Below are 20,655 nucleotides of genomic sequence, written 5' to 3' on the forward strand. Positions count from 1 at the left end.
ATTTCCGCAAGTGGGCACGGGGGAGGGGAGGTGGCCCTCGAGGGTGAAAAATCCCAAGCCAGAGGGCAGAAGAGCACCAGGCAGGTCTGAGCAACAATCAGTCCAGTCTGGCTGGAACACAGTGCATGTATGCGGTGAGGGGTGAGGGAGGCCTGCTGGAAAGACAGACTAGGTGGGAGCAGGGGGGCACAGGGCATTCTTGAAGGCCTTGCTGCAGACTCCGGCCTTTATGCTCCAGGCAGTTGGAAGAATATGGCGAGATACTGGTATTAGTCTGCTCTTATTCAGGGCACTCACTTGCCCCCCCCCCCCCGCTCCTTGTCCTTCCCCGCCCCCTAAGAGCACCCCAGCCCCTGCACCAGGAAGGCTTGAAGAGCCCCTCGGCCTGCAGTGGATGTGGCGGGCAGGGTGACCAGTGAGCAGCTTCCACCTCCACATCAGTGGCCCCAGGGACAGCTCGTTCCTGGGGCCTGCACTGAGCTTTACACCCTGACTTGGACGCCAAAGAGAAGGACATGAACAGGGTGCTGCTTGGTCCCCTGCTCAGGGCCCACCACGATCTGGGCTTCCAGGCTTTCTGGGACCTCCTCACGCCTGGGGTGTGGTGTGGCTGGGAACTGGAGGTGACGAGGCTGGGCAGAGCTGGGCTGCCCAGCCTGGCTCACTGTGCTCCAGGGACTGGGGTTCTCCCCAGGTGCACTCACCCTGGGGAAGCAGCGCAGCCGGGGAAGTCACTGCACACCGTTAGGAACAGCAAGCGAGGCTGAGAGGAGCTTTTCTAAACCATTCGAAATGAAAACTAAATGTCAATCCATCATGCTAGGGGAAAGACCAACGTATCTATCCGATATCCTCTCTACAGAAAATGATGTTAACAAAATTAACGTCTTAAGATGAAGTGAACAAAGAGTATGTGAGAAAACATAGGAAGAAAGTATCCTAGAGGTGTGCCTCAGAGTTAATAAGTAATAATGATATGTTATTTTTCTCGATTTTGTAATATTTGTGGCATCTGTCAGCTTTTAAAACTTTATAATCGGTTGTGATGTCTCTCATTCGAAATAAAGTTACTTTCATACCTAATTCTGTATTCTTTTTCTTATCCAATACTCCAAATTGTATAAGCTTGAGGCGCACAAACTCGGATCCGTCCTTGGGTGACTCCATATTAGCTCAATATACATGCGATTATTTACGACTGCTGGGTACCCTGAGCTCCTAGGACTGAAGAACATTAAGGAACTAAAATGCATTTCAAGCAAAGAGACAAAATAAATAACTGATTTGGTAGCTTGCCTGGAAAATCACTATCTTCATGACTGGAACCTTTTAAAAATTAGGACAGACAGTGTTACGCGCCAGACGATTTCCACACTGCACCACAGTCTGCCCGATTGGAAGGGGCTGTCCAATGAGGGCTCTGCCAGAGGCAAAGTATGTAATGCCATTTCTACCTGTAAGTTTCAGCAGACTATTTTCCCAATCAGGTTTCCCAATTTAAATTAGATAGGATATGGCAATACAAAGTAATTAAGAAGGAGGAAAGATATACTTTAATTCTCTATATGCAAACTTTATTGGCCAAAATTTAAGAATGCTATATAAAAGCAAACAAAAAAATTATCTGAGTTCTAACCAAAGTCCAATTAAGTAGTTAATTTCATAGTGCAATTGCTCAGCTTGCTTTATTTTATAGAATGGATATATTTGAATATTATAGAAACTTTTTAAAAAAACTAAACTCAATATGTTAGAGTTTGCTACATGCAGAATCATGGTTTATGGGACTGGAAAGTGCCGCAGTTACAACTCTCCAAATTACAATTTCTGTCTTTCAAAATCCAAACCATGGACAATGTATATGAATCAATTGTTTTCAAGATATTGGTCAGCAGGAAAGAAAGGACAGTGATCCCTGAGAGACAGGTAATGAACAAAGTTAAGCCCTACAATTGCCCCAGATCACTGTCTGGAGAGAGTTTCCAGGCAACGGTGCACAGCAGGGAAACCATAAAGGAGTCCCACCATCTCCTTGAGTTGAGGAGACAAATTAATCAACACAATGCCAATCAAAGTCCCATCTAGATTTTTTATGTTAGAAATTTAAAAACTGATTCTAAAATTCATATGCAAATGCAAAGAACTTAGAATAGCCAAGAGGAGTTAGTAAAGGAACACGCCTGGAGGAATGTCTGATTTCAAGACAGTAGGAAACTAAAGTAACCAACAGAGTGTGGTATTGGCATCATTACTAATAGATCAATGGAACAAAATAGAAAGTACATAAATAGACCCACATATATATGGAAAATTGATTTTTGACAAAGGTGCAAAGGCAAGTCAGTGGAGAAATGACACCCTTTTCAGCAGATGGTGCTGGGACAACTGTATATCCATATACACAACAAATGGACTTCAATCCATAACTCAGACCATATACAAAAATTAACCTAGAATGGGTCACAGATTTAAATGTAAAACCAAAAATTATAACACTTTTAGAAGAAAATATAGGAGAAAATCTTTATGACCTTGGATTAGGCAAAATATTTAGATACAGCACCAAGAACAAGATACGTGAACGTATGAATTGTTTTATCAAAATGAAAAACATTTGTCCTGTGAAAGACGCTGTTAGGGAAGACAAGCCACATGGAAAGAAAACACTGGCAAATTACACATCTGATAAAAGACTTCTATCCAGAATATATAAAGAACTCTCAAAATTCAACAAAAAAGAAAACAAGTATCTCAATTAAAATATTGGGCAAAAAAATTGAACAGAGACTTCACCAAAGAAGATATATGAATGGCAACTAAGCACATGAAAAAATGCTCAACGTAATTTGTCATTAGGGAAATGCAAATTACAATCCCAAGTAGATATCACTACACACATAGACTAGCAGCAAAAATGAAAAAGACTGACTTTATTGTATAACAGAACTACATTCAATATCTTGTAATAACCTATAATGAAAAATATGTAACTGAATCACTTTGCTGTACATCTGAAACTAATACAATGTTGTAAATCAACTATACTTCAATTAAAAAAAAAAAAAGACTGACCATAACAAGTGTTGTTAAGAAGGTGGAAAAGTGGAACTCTCATACACTGCCGGTCAGAATGTAAAATCATACTTTGGAAAACAGTTTTGACAGTTTTTAAAAATACTAGACATAAATCAACTATATAATTCAGCCATTCTACTCTTAAGTATCTATCCAAGAGAAATGAAAGTGTATGTCAATTTGAATAATTTATATGAATACTCATATATTTATTTGTAATTATCAAACACTGGAAACTGCCCAAATGTTCATTAACAGGTGAATGGAGGGAAAAAAAGCTGTGGTGTATGTAATAAAACACCCCTCAGCAATAAAAAGGAATGAACTATTATTACACACTATGACATGAATGAATCTCAAAATAATTATGTTGAGTGAAAGAAATCAGACAAAAAAGAGAGTACATAATGTACAATCCAATTATATAAAAGTCTAGAAAATGCAATTGCTAGTAACAGAAAACAGACCTGAGGTTGGAGATGGGAGGTGCAGGGAGAGTCAGGAAAAAGGGGTTGCAAAGGAGCAAACTTTGCTGTTTATTTGTGGTGATAGTTTCATGGAGATATATACATATATCTCAAAACATATCAAATTGTACACTTTAACTGTACATTTTTTGTATGTCAATTATACCTCAATAAAGCTATTTTTAAAACATATGATTTGACTTTAGGCATCTAGAGCAAAATATAGGTTTGGGAGCTGCAAAAATCATAGAACATCAAGATATTAACTATATTTGGTTCTAAAATGTGACCTTGTCTTTACTTGTGCAGTGAAATATTCTTCTTAATTGCCCAACAGTAGGTCATATAGTCCATAATGAGGCTCTCCCTACACACACAGATCAAGTGGAACTAGTCATTTACAACAGGTTTCACCATCCTCCCTTTTTTCTCTTTCCTTATCTTGGGCGGAGAAGGTGGAAATATAAAAACAGATTTAATACAAGGCAAGATACACAAAAGGTTGTTGGGAATTTATGATGTGAAACCAGAAAATGGGTATCAATATCCAAAAAGAAAAGGAAAGATTTTTCTTTGCTCTCTACTTTTCTTTTCCTTCTTTCCTTACTATCCTTCTCTACCCCGCCCCCCATTTTTATACCATTTCTGCCTTTCCCTTCCTTCTTTTTTTTCCTGCTCTCCTTCCACCTTCTGTCTTTTACTCCCTACATCCCCCCATTTGTTGGCAGGATTGCATGGTGGTTCAGACCACAGCTCGGACTCTGGAGCCGACTGCTCAAGTTCAGATCTCATGCTGTGTTAGGCATGGTATTTAATATCCCGTGCTTCAGCTCCCCTATCTGTAAATGGGATAATAACAGAAGTTCCCTCCTCATAGGGTTGCTGTGAGGATTAAGACAGGAATAAAGACACAGACCTACTGGAGAACGGACTTGAGGATACGGGGAGGGGGAAGGGTGAGCTGTGACAGGGCGAGAGAGAGTCATGGACATATATACACTACCAAACGTAAGGTAGATAGCTAGTGGGAAGCAGCCACATGGCACAGGGATATCGGCTCGGTGCTTTGTGACCACCTGGAGGGGTGGGATAGGGAGGGTGGGAGGGAGGGAGACGCAAGAGGGAAGAGATATGGGAACATATGTATATGTATAACTGATTCACTTTGTTATAAAGCAGAAACTAACACACCATTGTAAAGCAATTATACCCCAATAAAGATGTTAAAAAAAATAAAATAAATGGGCTAACATAGGCAAAACACTTAGACCAGGTAGAACCATGCAAGTGTTACCATTCTCAGACCTCTTTCCCTCCCTCCCATCCCCCTCCATCTATGCCAAACACATTGGACTCCACTCGGTTAAATGGAAAAGACCCTGGGTTCAAAGACGGGTTCCGAAGACATGAGATTCCAAGACCTGGTACCTCGTCCTGGCTCAGCCACTCACCAGTTCTCTTAGATATCAGAGACTAAACTGTTTACCGGTAAAACGAGAAGGCTGGTCTAGACGATTGTCTCTACGGTCTCATCCACCTGTTTATACGGCTACTTATAATTCAGAAGTATGCAAAAATTATCAGATGAAAAGCTTTTTGACAACTTTTAGGCACAACAGAGATTTTCATGTTACAATGAAGGATACTCAGTACTTAGAAAGATAACTAACATTGCAAATTACATGGACATGACAATTGTTAAAATTTTAGTGGAACACTGCGTTACTTCTTGAATGTTTTATGAGAAATTTTAACATGCACCTTATTATCTTCTGAAATCAAACACATTCAAGAAGTTCTGGATCGGAACTCTCCCTTCCCAAAGCCGTGCATGAACTCTCTTGAAAGTTTAGGAGTTTGTGTACTTTGTCTGTGGTGCAGGCTGTACCACTGGCTTGGCCTTGGTGACCCACCAGGAGAAATCGTTTCAGAAACACTCGGCAGCCATTCTGTCTTCTCCCAGGTCAGCAGAATGAGTGGTGAGTGAAGCAACTACAGAAGGAGTTCACAGTGGTTCACTCTGTGAAATTCACTGGAGTAAGTGAAATAATTTACATATAATGCTGCCATCCAAAAACACTACTCAGCTTTTGAAAGGTGGGGAGGTGGATTTAATGTGGAAACCGTCTTTAGCTGGCTTCATCACACAGAGATGCTTTGATTTTATGACTTGATGAAGACTAGCTATGACCAGGCGTGACCCTGGAACGGAGCACAGAACACGGCTTTGATGTTACTTTGAAGGGGATATGGTATTACCATGGTGAGGAGGGAGATTTCCTCCATTAACCTCCTACTGAAAAATCTGTCCAATGTTTCAGAAATTAACAAGATTTTAAAGATTCAAGTAACTTTTAGAAATGTTACACTCCTATTGGGTTAAGTCCTTATTCAGAAACTGATCACTCAATCAAGGGACATCAACTTGTCCACTGAAAACGTATTGACTACAGGGACCAAATGGGAATTCTGTTAAAACAAGATTGATTAGATCTTGTTATGTTTCAATTATGATCCCAAGTCCCACCATCACCAAAGAGCGTTCCCGCTGTTTCTCATAATTCTTAGCGGAAGTCTTTGTACCACTCTCTGCTGGAATGAGCTGCTCCTACAAAGCCTACAATGTGGTTGATTCTACATTATTTTCTGCTGCTAGAATCACCTGTCTCGACTTGCACATTCGCCTAGCTGTTTAGAGACAGCTAGAGGTAGCCATGGCCTTGTGGATACTGTGTATCCATGAGGGTACCTGTAAAACTCTTGTCCCTTCCAGCTAGTAGTTTCAGTGTTAGACCAATTGTCAGAGTTTGGGCAAGAATCAGTTGGATTGATTTAGGTATCTCGATGGGCCATTATAAAAGACAAGAGGGAGAAACTAGTTCAGATTGATTAACTGGTATCACTAAGTCAAGGCTTGAAATTGAGTGCGTAAGTGTGTATGTGTGTCCGTGCATTTGGGATAGCAAACAGTAAATTTAAGCTTTGACCTGATTTCCAGGATAAGGCTGGTTAAAGGGTAGTGGGGAATCTAGAAATCACTGCTAGGTAAGTTCAATTTAAAAATCCTTTTAGAGTCATGTACCAAAATGTTCATTGCAGCTCTATTTACAATAGCCCAGAGATGGAAACAACCTAAGTGTCCATCATAGGATGAATGGATAAAGAAGATGTGGCACATATATACAATGGAATATTACTCAGCCATAAAAAGAGACGAAATTGAGCTATTTGTAATGAGGTGGATAGACCTAGAGTCTGTCATACAGAGTGAAGTAAGTCAGAAAGAGAGAGACAAATACCGTATGCTAACACATATATATGGAATTTAAGGGAAAAAAATGTCATGAAGAACCTAGGGGTAAGACAGGAATAAAGACACAGACCTACTGGAGAACGGACTTGAGGATATGGGGAGGGGGAAGGGTAAGCTGTGACAAAGCGAGAGAGAGGCATGGACATATATACACTACCAAACGTAAGGTAGATAGCTAGTGGGAAGCAGCCGCATAGCACCGGGAGATCAGCTCGGTGCTTTGTGACCGCCTGGAGGGGTGTGATAGGGAGGGTGGGAGGGAGGGAGATGCAAGACGGAAGAGATATGGGAACATATGTATATATATAACTGATTCATTTTGTTGTAAAGAAGAAACTAACACACCATTGTAAAGCAATTATACTCCAATAAAAATGTTAAAAAAGTCCTTTTAGTTTAATTATTAAAAATTGGGAAATATTAGAAATCAAACACAACTCCACAGAAATATGAACAACTACCAGGTTAGTGTATTTCTAATAGATGATTTTCTACGCACATTTTCATATAGTTGAGATCATGTGTGTATACTAATTTGTCTTCTACTTGAACTTAAGATTGTCTGTGCATTTCCCTATGTCATTTTTGAAATTATTTTTAATGTCAAAATAATATTCTATTACAGTTTTATTCAAATATGATTAACTGCTTTCTTACTGCTGGACACAGTGTTTTGCTGTAAAAAATAGTGTTGTTATGAACATTTGTGCATAAGTGTACTTTCTCTCTAAGATTATTTCCATAAAATGAAATTACAAGATTAAAGAGTTTTTATATTTTTAAGGTTCTAGATACACTTTACCAAATGTTTGTGTCAAAATGCCCTCCCAGCAGCAGTGTATGAGAATGGTCCATCTCATGGCATCACTGCCAGCATTGAACGTTTCTTTAAAGAAAAAAAGAAATCCTTGCTAATTTGATGGTAAAACAGTATCTTATTGTAATTTTCTTCACATTTTTAAAATTACTAGTTATATTTCCCCTTTTGTTTTTCCTCTCCTATCAACAACTCGTTCATGTCCTTCGCCTTTTTTTCCATTTTTCATTCACGTTAATGAAATTGTTTTGTTTTGTAAAGTTACCACTGAAGCAGCAATAAAACACTCACTTGAGTTCATTTTATTGAATTGACTTAAATATTTTATTCTGAAGACTATAATTTAATAGGAAAAATTTAAAGCGTACATGTTTAAAGATCATTTTGTAGTGACATTATAGGAAATAGATTCCTCCAAATAACATGATTAGTTTTGTAGTGCTACTAGTGGAATGCCTTCTGCAGAAACGTGATTTTGCCTTGATATCTGAGCACATTACCCTTACATCAAAAAAGAAAAAAGGATAATAAAAAAACACAACTTTGATTAATTTAAATTTTAGTAGACCACATCTGATTTGTTGAAGAGCAAGTTCTTTTATTTACCTCTTCAAGGAAGTGTTTATTTTTTTCACCTCTTTCTGTGCATCTTTATCCTATAAAGAAAATACAAATACACAAAAAGATTTCACACATTCAACCTCATACTCTAGGTACTTTGAAGTAGACTTTTGTTGAATGAGGGAATACTCTTTTAAAGACCATTACAAAGAAACTGTGCATTTCTTAGGACCAGGCATGAATCAGATCTCTGAAAATATAAGTGATGTGGGGAGTGATTTCCAGGCTCTTCCTCCAGCTGGTCTGGAGTGGTGGATACAGGAAGGTGAGCCCCTTCTATAGAAGCTGACACACTGGATCCACCAGCGTGTTAATGATAACACTGTTTTCTTCTTCAACTGTAACGTGTGGAAGAGGTCCTGGCCCTAGCAGCAGAATTTGAAGAAATCTGAGATTCCTCTGTAAGATCCAGACAAGATTCCACTACAAGATCCAAACTACCTACTTTATCAGGTAGTTTATATTTAAGATTAAAAATCATGTAATATGTTTTATAGGACTCCACATGTGTTATTTCCTTAAAACAAGTGTGGAAGTTAGGAAGACTAGAAACAAATTCAGATGGTAAGGTACTCCTATGCGCTTTTGTGTTTAACAGACACTGAGCATCGATCAGAAAGGATTTAAGGAATGTTAACACATTTAAAATAAACAGATGAGGAAAACTGGACAAGGTAGATTTTGGAAGTAGCTGTTAGCCAGATTTTTTTAAAAACTGGAAGTTCTTTAATAGGTTTAATCATAAACATTAACACACTGATTCTACTGTAGTGTCTGATCAACTAGGAGTATACCTTCTATCAAATCAATATTTTTGAAGGTTGTAAGAAAATATGGTTAATGAATCTATGATAGTGATGCATTATTTAAAAGAACTTATAAAAAGCCATAATTCATGTTTATCTTTGTAATCCTAGGGCCAGCTCAGTGCCTGGTACCTAGAAGACCCTAAATAAATGCCTGTTAAACAAGTGGTTAGACACCGGAGCTCAGTAACAATTTCCCAAATCTAGGAACCAATTTCTTATGTAGATGAGAGACTTATTTCAACTAGATGCCTGAAGAAATGAATATGCTTAAACTACAATAAAAGATTTAAAATTAAGATCATGGCTTAGCAATATTTGCCCTCAGGCACCACAAAGAATTCCTTCAACTCCCACCCAATCCAACTGCCAACACACACACACACACACACACACACACACACACACACACACACCCCTCCCACTTTACCTCCTTCCCAGGGTTTCCACCTAAGTCTTTAATTAATTTATTTTTAATGGATAGAGGACACTGGCAGTGCCTTTTAGCTTAAGAAACCCCCCACCAACTAAAAGCAGCACCTCCAGTCATGCTTTCCTCTGTCACTGCCCCAAATGTACCCCCTTCAGATCATGAATCCTCTTCAGTGCTCACCCCAAAACTGCTCTTCTCTAGTCTCTCTTCCCTGACTCAACCTCACACTCCTCCCCTTTTTCCCAGACAGAGCTCCCTGGAACCCCTGTTAGAAGGCTTGTTTTGAAGTCATTTCTGCATAACCAGCAATGTATTTGCTAAAAGAATATTTCTGAGGGGCTCGGGAAGAGGATGAGGGAGTGGTTAGAGCCAGTGGTACAGGATAATTGCTCTCGACCATTTCTTATAGCTGTTAACAAACTCCTGGTCACTCTCCTTTTACTTTTATTTTTTATGACTTTGGTGCCTTGGTCTCCACACCGAGTTCCGCCACCACTGTTGGAGACTTCACTGTTCCCACGGCCCGTGTATCCCAGCCTTTTAGAAGGGTGTCTCCTCATCTTCCCCACCACCCCTGCGAGTGCACCCTGGGCTGTGTCAGACCTAAAACTGCTCCACCTCTGAAATAGGCATCCTGTTCTCTGAACACTGCCTATCCTTTGGGGTCATTTATCCAATTACGCTTAATACATCAAATTTTCAACCTTCAATAGGTTCATGGAGCGATTTTATCCTTCTTGTTCTCTATCAGCTTTTTCCTGCCTTGACTTATTTTCTACCCACCTTAGATTCCACACCCTCCTACTCTCACTCAAAGACTAAAACCCTTTCCCCCCTGGGGCACTTACCCTGGTTCACTACAAACCCATCGATTCCTCTATCTAGCCTGTGACAAAAGGACAGGACCTTAATGTGCTTTGGATCCCACCGTCTCCGACTTCCTGGTGACCTAATTTTATCAGTTATCTCCCCCCTCTCTAGTCTTTCTTGAACCCTTCCTTCTTTGCTGGCTCTTTCTCATTACTATTTAAATATGCTCCTAGATTTTCCATCCAAAACAAAACTATTTCTCAATTCAAGCACTGCTTTAACTTCTACCTTACATCTCTCCTCTCTTTCCCATCAAATTATTGGAGCAGTGTCTGCACGTACTGACTGGATTTTCTCACCTCTAGTGCTCTGCGCTCTGTTGCCTCCTATACTGTTCCACTGAAACAGTCTGGGTTAAGATCACCAATGACATAGGCATCATTAACTTCATCTGCTCATTACAGTCTTGACTCCCCTAGAGTGTCTGACAGAGTTGACCACTTCCGCCGTCCCTTGGATTCTGGAGTCCTGTCATCTTTGGCCACTTCCTTCAATCTCATTTGTAGGTTTCTTTCCCTCCCATTACACTGGAGTTTCTCAGGGTTGATCCTTTGCCCTCTGCTTTTCACACACTATATAACCTCTCTGGATGATCTCTGCCATACTTGTGGTTTCAGACATTTATATGCCAAATATTCAATCACTTAATGGATCTGAAAATCTCACAAACACAAACTCCAAATGTCCAAAACTGAACTCTCCTTGTCTACCAAATCTGGTTCTCCAATATTCCCTGTGTCCATAAAGGGTACTGCCACCTGCCCTGGTCAGGTTCCCATGCCAGAAACCGAGATGTCATTCTTGAGTCCTCCATCTTCAATATCCAAGTCCTGTAGACAATACTACCTACAAATCTGTTGAATCAGTCCTCATCTCTTCACTCCTTGCTGCCATCATCTTGGTCCAGGTCATCAGCTCATGTTTGTGTCATTGCAGAAGTTATCTAAATTGTATTCCAACTCCAATTTTGCTCTCCTCCCATCCAAGTCAATCTCCACATGGTAGCTATTGCGTCCTTCTAAAAATCTCATTGTTTTACTTGCTGCTTAAGACCCTCTAATGGTTTTCTCTTGCTTTTAAGAAAAAGGTATACAAGGCTCTCATCTCTTCTCTCTCTCAAAAACTCAACATTTCAGCAATATTGTACACTTGATACAGTGCTTTTTCACATATTTCTCAACTCCAAACCTTTCTATTTATCTTTCTATTTCTATTTAATAAAATATGGTGTGTATACCACCCCCATCAGTATCACCTGGGATATCTGAATCACTTATAAACTGTGCTTGTTTGTCCATGTTTCCATTCACCCTTGCCATGTGGGTACATATTTAAACACAAATAGAATAATTAGAACACATGTTTTGTATTCTACGCTTTTTCCGTTACATTAAAAGGTATTTTCTGATTACACAAAGTCCTTGTAAATACGTTTACAGTTGCGTACAAAACTGAAACTGATCAGCTGATCAACAGCGATGCAGTAAAGGAAAATGCCTCAATTACTCACCATAATGTTTCATGATTTTTTTTTTTTTTTTTTTTTTTTGCAATATGCGGACCTCTTACTGTTGTGGCCTCTCCCGTTGCGGAGCACAGGCTCCAGACGCGCAGGCTCAGCGGCCATGGCTCACGGGCCCAGCCGCTCCGCAGCATGTGGGATCCTCCCGGACCGGGGCACGAACCCGTGTCCCCTGCATCAGCAGGCGGACTCTCAACCACTGCGCAACCAGGGAAGCCCTCATGATTTTTTTAAAGACAAATACCCATGTATTAGATTTTTCAGCAACAACTCTTATTAATCTACTGAAGAGGGGTTATCACATTGTTTATTACATCTCACCAAAATCTGCATTCAACTTTTCTAAGAATGCATCACAGTTCTACATCTTTACATGGTATTATTTTCAGTAATATGTCATTTGGCAGAAGTCTAATTATATGTTGAATTGTGTACTAAAGGGTTCTTCTTGATAGAGTATTTTTTTTCCCTGAGTATGAATTTTCTTATATAAAATCCAGATGAAGGCATTTCTACATTGACTTGAGGCTTAAGGAACTCCCAAGTGTGAGAACTTTAAGGCTGACTAAGGTGAGATCATTTCATTCATGACACTGAGAGTGTCTGATACAGTAGAAGTCCTCACGTGCCCTGGAGTGCTGCTCTATGAGTAATGGGTTTCCCATGTTTATTTCATTGAATTGCGTCTCCAGCATGAATTGTCTGGTATTTCCCAAATGGCTTCCTCCTCCTGGTAAAGACTTGCTGTGTCCCTTCCTGTTTGAGTTTTCTGTGCAGACCAAGGCCTGAGAGATGGCTGAAGGCTGCAGCATTTCTCCCCTGCGTGAACTCTCTGGTGTCTATAAAGGTTAGAGCTGGGACTGAAGGTTCCTTCAAATTCATTACGTCTCTAGGGTTCCTCTCCAGTGTATGCTGTTTTATGGCTAAGGTTAGAGCATCAACTAAGGCTTTACCACATAGATGATATTCTTATGGCTTCTCTGCAGTGTGATTCACTTGTGTCATTTGAAGGATGAATTATTACTGGAGGCATTTCCATAATGATTGCAAAGGGTTTGTCTCTGGTGTGAACAAAAGGTAGCTCTCTGGCTAAAGTGTTTCCCACATTCGTTACATTTACGGGGCTTCTCTCCAGTGTGCGTTAACACTTGTTCAGTCAATGTGGAGCTGTGAGTGAATATTTCCCCATTCTCACTATATTCAGAGAACTCCTCTCCAGTGTGAAATCTCTGCTACTGAGGAGATGAGAGGCTGTTGAAGATCTGTCCACATCCATTCATCTATTCATTCTGCTACATATGAATTTTATGCTCATTCCTTCATTGATAACCTCTAGTTAAAGTCTTTGCCCCCCTGGTTACTTTCACAGGGTGTGTGACTCTCCTGCAGGTACAGAAGTCTTCTCCTTTGCAGCATGTCCACTGTACAGTTATCTGAGTAATTTTGAGGCCTTCATTATGTTTCAAGCACTTGATGTTTGACCATATTTATGCAAATGTCCTCTTGTAAGAACCCAGACTATGGTTGTGAGCTCAGGTTACTCCTTTCTTCCTCAGATTCAAACTACCCAAACCTTTCTGCTGAGACAGCACACTTTCACCTCAAACTGAAGTCATGAGATCGTTCTGCATTCCTCAGTTACCCCACTTGCGGATCAGTTCTAATGTAGAGAAACAGACCTCACCCTCACGAACTTACCATGACATTAGATGGCTCCTTCCTGCAGATATTCTGCAGGGAAGTTATGTCCTAGTTTTTAAGACTTTCCAGCCTAGACGCTGGCCTTGGGGAAATCTTCTCCCTCCCCCACCTCAGCTCTTCCCCTTGAACCAACTGGGAAGTCACATCTGATTTCAGAGCTCACACCCAAGGGAGAGCCAATGACTGGTGTTTTCTAGCATCATGTCTCTGCACGGCTTCCCCTGAGATGGGTCCAGCAGGCCCATTCTTTCTGAGTAAAGTCCACAGCCATGTCCTCAAAGGTCATCATTTCCTGTGGCTGCAATGCCAAGAACCCAGCTGCCACCTGCCTTCCTCTGTTTTCTTACTCAGGGACAGCCTGAGCACTAAGCCGGCAGAGCAGAACTCAACGGACAGAAACCTGAGTGAGTCACATTGATAGTGAGGTTGCTGTCATCACGCTCTGCAGCGCAGAGCTTCTTTCTCTCTAGAAGAAGGACAGGAATCCATATTTTTAACAAGCCCCCCATACCCAAGAAAGTCTTAAAGATTTAAACCATTGGGTTTAAATTTTAATTTCCTTAGAATCTCAGGTTACCTATCAAAACCTCAGGAAGGCCTTTCTTAGCCCCCGGTCCAGGTTGCAGTCCCAGTTTTATTTTCTCATAAATCTCTGTGATTTTATTTCCATTACACTCATCACACTTTATTGCTATTACTTGTTCAGTGCCTGCCTTCTCCCCTAGACTACAGAATTCATGGTGGCAAGGATAGGATCTGTTTTTCTTCTCACTGTATCCCAAGCCTCTGGCAGAGCATCACCATATTTGCAAGATAAATGAATAAAGGTAATTTTTTTCACTCACTCAAACACACATTCAAAAACACAGATTTATTTGATCTGAAAGAGTCAGAAAATATTATGTTTTGATTAAATACATCAATGCTCTATGCTACAGAGATAAATAAGAGAGAGACTCATTTATATTAAATCATTATGCTCTAAGCATTTGGGTAATGATTTATCAAACATCAACTTTACTAGACTGCATACTGATTAAAAATAACTGATCCCAAACTGATTCTACATCATCAGTTATTTTAAGAAAATTAATTACAAGGAAGGCTAAGAAATTTCTTTAAGGTATTTTTAAGATCAACTTAAAGTATACAGCTAAGGCCATTACATACTGAGAAAGCTTAAGAAATAATATATTTCGAATGCAGATGAATAGAAGGTAGGAGACAAAAGAGTAGAAACAGGAGGGTGTAAACAGAATAACATTGCCTGCCTATAATTCACGAAATGTCTGTTCAGACAGTGGGAAAGTCCACTCTGTCCACTCTGAAATGGCTTTATTGATTGTTTTTTAATGTATAGGAAGAATTAATTCTCCAGGCATGGAGAACACAGATGAGTTAATGCATAAGATATACATTTAAACCAGAAAGAAATAGGCAAATATGAATTTCTAACAAATGAGACCCTGGACAACACTGCTGGATTTTGGTAAGTGATCCAGCCACCCCTCTGAGTTGTAGCATCCCTAGAACAGGAAGACAGGTGAAGAGTTGTGGACTAACTATACTTTCTAAACTTACCTGAAAACACGATGTCTTAATTAAGGTAATCAAATATGAGGTCTTAATTAAGATAGAACATTTAAAGTAGAATTAGGATTTTAGGAAATTCCTTGGTGGTCTAGTGGTCAGGACTTGGCATTCTCACTGCCAGGGCCCTGGGTTCGATCCCTGGTTGGGGAACTAAGAACCCACAAGCTGTGTGGTGCAGCCAAAAAAAAAAAAAAAAATTAGGATTTTATTATTAAGAGTGGTTACTAAGGAGAGTGATGATTTTCAATCTATAGAACAGGTTGGAAATGCAGCCCAGGACTTAAACTACAGGTAATTTCAAAGACAACTACACCACTTGCTAAATATAAAGAAGTTCTTTACTTTCTGCCCTCCCAGAGGCATCTTCTCCCTGTGGTTGTTTCTGATACATTGTATTTACTGTCCAATAAGAGTCTGTTTGCCTTAGAAGAGTGATTAATATCACTTCAAAATATTATAACAATTTTAAAAGTATTTTTCTTTACCGGATTAGCATATCCCTCATTGTAGCACAACATATCACACAATGCTTTTTATATTTGTGCTTTCTCAGTGTGCTCTGAGTCAATAACTTGGACTCTTCCTCCAGGCAAACAATTTTCAGGCTGCCAGCATTGTTGTTATTTCACTCAGTGATCATTCTCACACTGCCTTAGACACAGGACTCCCTTTAATTTTAAAAGAAGAAATGTTTCTCAGGAGCTGACATTACCTATCTAGGGTCAAGAAAAGTCCACATGAATAATAAAATACTGTAATTTCAGATTCTGAAACTGTAAAATGGCTTATGTGCATGAATCTGGGCTCTAGAGGCCCAAGGGCTGACATTCCCGATATTAAGTGCAGTATGATGAGCTCCAAGCTCCTTGATAAGGACAGAAGTCACGTTCACAAATGACTGCGATGCCAGGAAGAGGGTACGAGTGCCACAGAAAGAAGCACAAATGTTATGCAAGTTCACAGGAGGGAGAGAAAAGCGATGGCTGGGCTGCCTTCGCTGTAATGAGTGCCAATGCTAGATATTTTGGAAATAAACAAGTGGGTCAGCAAAATCACTAATGGGATATACTTCAACCTGGAAAACCTTTACAGACAGAGTGGGTACTATAGATAACTTGCCTCATTCGATTTTCTAACTGAAAAAGAAATTGAGATATTCCTGACGGTACATTAACCACTTGAAAAAAAACTGCTAGGAATACAAATCACTGGAAAAAATAAGTAATGCGGGAAATATTTGCTAAGGCTGTTGTGCTTATTACATAAATAGTTCCACACTGCTCAGCTTTCTTAGTTACATTTATTACCGGTTCTATTTATTATTACTATTAGCACTTTTATTGAGTCTTCCTACCAGTACTTACTGAGTCCTTGTTATACGCCAGGCAGTACATTTGGCACTAGGAAGAGAGTGATGAATGAAACACACCTGGTTGCTACTTTCATGAACCAACCACACAAATAACTATATAATCACAACTGTGCTAAATGGCATGAAGGAAAAGTATGAGGTACTTTCTTGCCTGGGAGTGTCAAGGAAATCTTTCCTGAAGAAATGACATTGATGGTGAGGCTTGAAGGATGAGTAGGAATAAAGCTGGTGAAGGGAATGGAGGGTTTGTAGGGGAATGTTTCCAAAAGGGGGAACACTGTGCCCCAAGGGCGCAAGGCGGGAAAGAACACAGTGTAGAGGAGGGGAGAGAGGGGAACATATGAAGCTTAAGAGATTGGGAGGAGCTAGATCAGAGCCCTGACGGGCATGCTAAAAATTTTGAACTTCATCCTAAAAGCAAAAGGTTTTCAAGCAGGGAAGCGACATGCGAAGGTTATGTTTAATCTGTGGCTTTGGCTAATATTGGGAGCCAAGAATGACTGGGCAGGGGGCAAGGAGCTGTGAGACCAGTTGGGAGGCTCTTATGATCGTAGCTCAGGTGAAAGAGGGTGGTGCCCTGCTTGGAGTGGTGGGTGGAGAGAGAGAGACAGAGAGAGAGAGAGAGAGAACAGTTGGATGTCTCAAGGCATGTATTAGAAGAACTACGAGAGAGCTTCCCTAGTGGTGCAGTGGTTAAGAATCTTCCTGCCAATGTAGGGGACACAGGTTCGAGCCCTGGTCTGCGAAGATCCCTCATGCCACGGAGCAACTAAGCCCGTGCGCCACAACTACTGAGCCTGTGCTCTAGAGCCCCTGAGCCACAATTACTGAGCCCGCATGCTGCAACTACTGAAGCCTGCACGCCTAGAGCCGGTGCTCCGCAAAAAGAGAAGCCACTGCGATGAGAAGCCCATGCACCACAACGAAGAGTAGCCCCCCGCTCGCTGCAACTAGACAAAACCCGCACGCAGCAACGAAGACCCAACACAGCCAAAAATAACTAAATTTAAATGAATAAATTTAAAAAAAAAAAAAAAAAAGAAGAACTACGAGAACTTGGTGTCTGGGTAGACATCTGGGTTTGGGGGCTGAGGGATAAGGATGTGTCAAGGATCATTCCCAGCTTTTCTAATTGGGTGGGTGGAGGTGCTATTTACTAAGAGGGGCAGATGAAGGAAGAGCAGATGCAAAGGCCTGATGACTAGTTGAGTGTGAGATGTCTATGAGTCATCCAAGCAGAGATGTCAAGCAGGCTGTTGGATAATCAGGTCCAGACTCAGAGGAGAGGTCTAGAGACGCAAATTTGAGGACCCCTGGCAGGTACGTAGTATTTGAAGCCATGGAGGATAGGTTTGGCAGGTAGGGAGAAGGAAAGGGGAGAGAAGACTTAGGGACCAAGGATCAAACCCTGAAGCTGGTCAATATTAGACCGCCTGTGAGAGCGCTGAATGTCATGCATAAACATCTGCATATCAAACCAGGTACCTCACTATCATATTGTATTTTAATCTCCTATTCTAGTAAGAATGCATAGACACTCAGTTTAAAAGGACTGCATGTAACCCAAACTGGCATCGTTCAGGAGAGATGTAAAAGACAGTAGGGTCCCAACCACTAACACGGAGCAAGCAACGCGAGGGACAAAATCTGTTTCCTGCTGAAAAAGTTACACAAACTGTCTTTTAGATAAAGAGTGCTGTTTTGTATTTCCTATTCACCAATGGAGCCAACCAGGGATTAGAGTTAGAAGGACAATGAACCCCGTAGGAAATCCCAAACACAGAAGCAGGCCAAGCCCTTGCGCAGGTGGCTGCTGCTGAGCCCTGTATACAGACACAGGCATCCCTGAACCTGGAAGGTCCTGCGCAGGTCTTGTTTCACTTCCCCTTTCCAGACTTATTTCCCATGACTGCCCTGAATAGTCCTTCCACTCCAGGCAAACAAACCTTTGCTTCTCCACCTCTGTGTTTCTGTTCACCGCCTGTGACGTGCTTCGCCCACACCTCCACGTTATATAGGTCTTTCCAGGTCCACCTCTGATGCTAGCTGATCTCTTCCAGGTGAAAATAATTTCCCCCTTTTCAATATGTCCATAACCAATGATTTGTACCTCTCTGAGCACTTCATGCTTTCTACCCTGAGCTCCCTTTATTTGGATATATACCTTATGTTCCCTTCTAGGCTACAGGCTCCTAGAGGGCAGTGGGCATGTCTTACGTGTTTATGTTCCAGATCACAACAAACGCTGAAGCCTGTATTGCTCCAACAGCAGAGGAGGAGTACTTATTTCTGAGGTATTTCTATTCAGTTGCGATTCACAGGTTGATAATGTTTATGTGCTATGAGAAGGGAGCAGGAAAACATTTATTCATTTCCTTTTGTTCCCGCAATTCCAGTACACAGGAACACAGACTGAATTGTTAATGCTGTGAAACTCCTAAAACTTACAGCACGTCCAGAATTCTGAATTAGTGGGAAAAAGGCAAGAAGCAATGCGACACCTTCTTTTACATTAATGGTGTTCAAAGACCAAGAAAATGTTAGTGCATATTTTTAGTCCTCTTCACGGCCTTCGACAGCCACCACGTGCTGTGCGCTGGGGACTGACAGTGGCAACTGCACACAGCCTCCTCCTGCTGTAAGGCGGCAGCCTGTCTAGTTTGTTTGCTGCCTACCCCAGTTTAATCACCAGCTCCCCAGAATCATGCTGTCCTCCATCCTTCCTCGTGGGGCCCTTCCCACTCCCTGCTGTGTAACACCTAACATGCATCACAATGTTTTACCTGCTAGCCCACGATTTGTGTGCTCCTTAAAGATACAAGGGGTCTCCTGGGGAAGGGTTACCTATATCAATTTGTTTGTTTGTTTGTTTGTTTGTTTGTTGCAGTACGCAGGCCCCTCACTGTTGTGGCCTCTCCCGTTGCGGAGCACAGGCTCCGGACGCACAGGCTCAGCGGCCATGGCTCACGGGCCCAGCCGCTCCGCGGCATGTGGGATCTTCCCGGACCAGGGCACGAACCTGCGTCCCCTGCATCGGCAGGTGGACTCTCAACCACTGCGCCACCAGGGAAGCCCCCTATAGCAATTTTTAAAACGTCATAGTACATGTTAAATCCAAGTCATTATGTTTTAGGATAGCAAAAACTTCCAGATGTATCTAAGCCGGTTGTTCATATTTGAGGCTGGAATCATACTAATAAAATAACAGTGCTCCTTGTCACCGTATGGACTTACCTCTTTGGTAACACAAGGAAGCAACACTGCCATATTACAGAACTTCACAGCAGTATCTGTTTGTTCAAGATCAATATAACACTAGAAATGAAAAAATAATCAATATGAAGCTTAATCACATTTTTGTGTAATGAAGTCAAAGTGATCATAAAATTGTGGTCTTCGTTACCTTGGCCAAGAACATGTAATTGGACTTAGAAAACCCAGGGTGTAGTTCTTCGACCTGATTTTCAGAGAAAACAGAAAAGAGAATAACAGGGAAATACTAAAACAATAAGTAAAGTAGATATATTTCAATAAATCAGACATTAACCAAATTGCCCTAAGAATTTAGGGTGGTTGTGTCACATGTGAATCATTTTATTAGCTCAAGTATCCTTTGGGTAGAAATATAGCTTTTGAGCTTATCCATTAAAATAGAATTATTATTGTGGTCATAAAGTTTACAAAGCAATGAGATACTTTAAGATTTTGTATAACCTTTGTTATACAAAACAAAGGTATAACCATCCTTTGTATAACCATCTTCCTCACTTCCCCTTCTCTATCTTTTGTGTTTTTTTCTTTCAGGGACAAAACAACTGGTGATACACTCTCCCCAGGACAAGTCCCTACAATCTCTTTGGGAAGCACGAGTAGAACGTGACTGACATCACATGGCAAGCATCTTCCACTACATTAATATTTGATTTCTTATGATCTCAACACACTCCATATGAGCTGAATAATAACTGAGGTCCATCACATCAAGTTCTTTCAAAGAAAATGCAGATGCTTAAAATAACTAGTCCAAGTAGCAGACCTCCTTGCAGATTTTAATAAGTGGGTATT

The 20,655-nt window shown here is 40.8% G+C and overlaps 1 protein-coding gene across 2 annotated transcripts in view; it reads right to left on the reverse strand.

The window, feature by feature from the left end:
• Nucleotides 1-7,770: 7,770 nt before the first annotated feature.
• RMDN2 (regulator of microtubule dynamics 2) overlaps nucleotides 7,771-20,655 on the reverse strand; it is a 68,467-nt gene continuing 55,582 nt past the window's right edge. For both annotated transcript variants that reach the window (XM_027113354.1, XM_027113355.1), the window contains 3 exons: nucleotides 19,994-20,047; nucleotides 19,825-19,905; nucleotides 7,771-8,328 (listed from right to left, as the gene is read on the reverse strand). In XM_027113354.1, the coding sequence (XP_026969155.1) occupies nucleotides 8,275-8,328; nucleotides 19,825-19,905; nucleotides 19,994-20,047 (189 nt within the window). In that variant the 3' untranslated portion in view covers nucleotides 7,771-8,274. The remainder of the gene's footprint in view (nucleotides 8,329-19,824; nucleotides 19,906-19,993; nucleotides 20,048-20,655) is intronic.

This window comes from Aethalodelphis obliquidens, unplaced genomic scaffold (genome assembly GCF_003676395.1).
Source record: "Aethalodelphis obliquidens isolate GAN/ISIS:26980383/991018 unplaced genomic scaffold, ASM367639v1 scaffold12, whole genome shotgun sequence".
Lineage (NCBI taxonomy): Eukaryota > Metazoa > Chordata > Mammalia > Artiodactyla > Delphinidae > Aethalodelphis > Aethalodelphis obliquidens.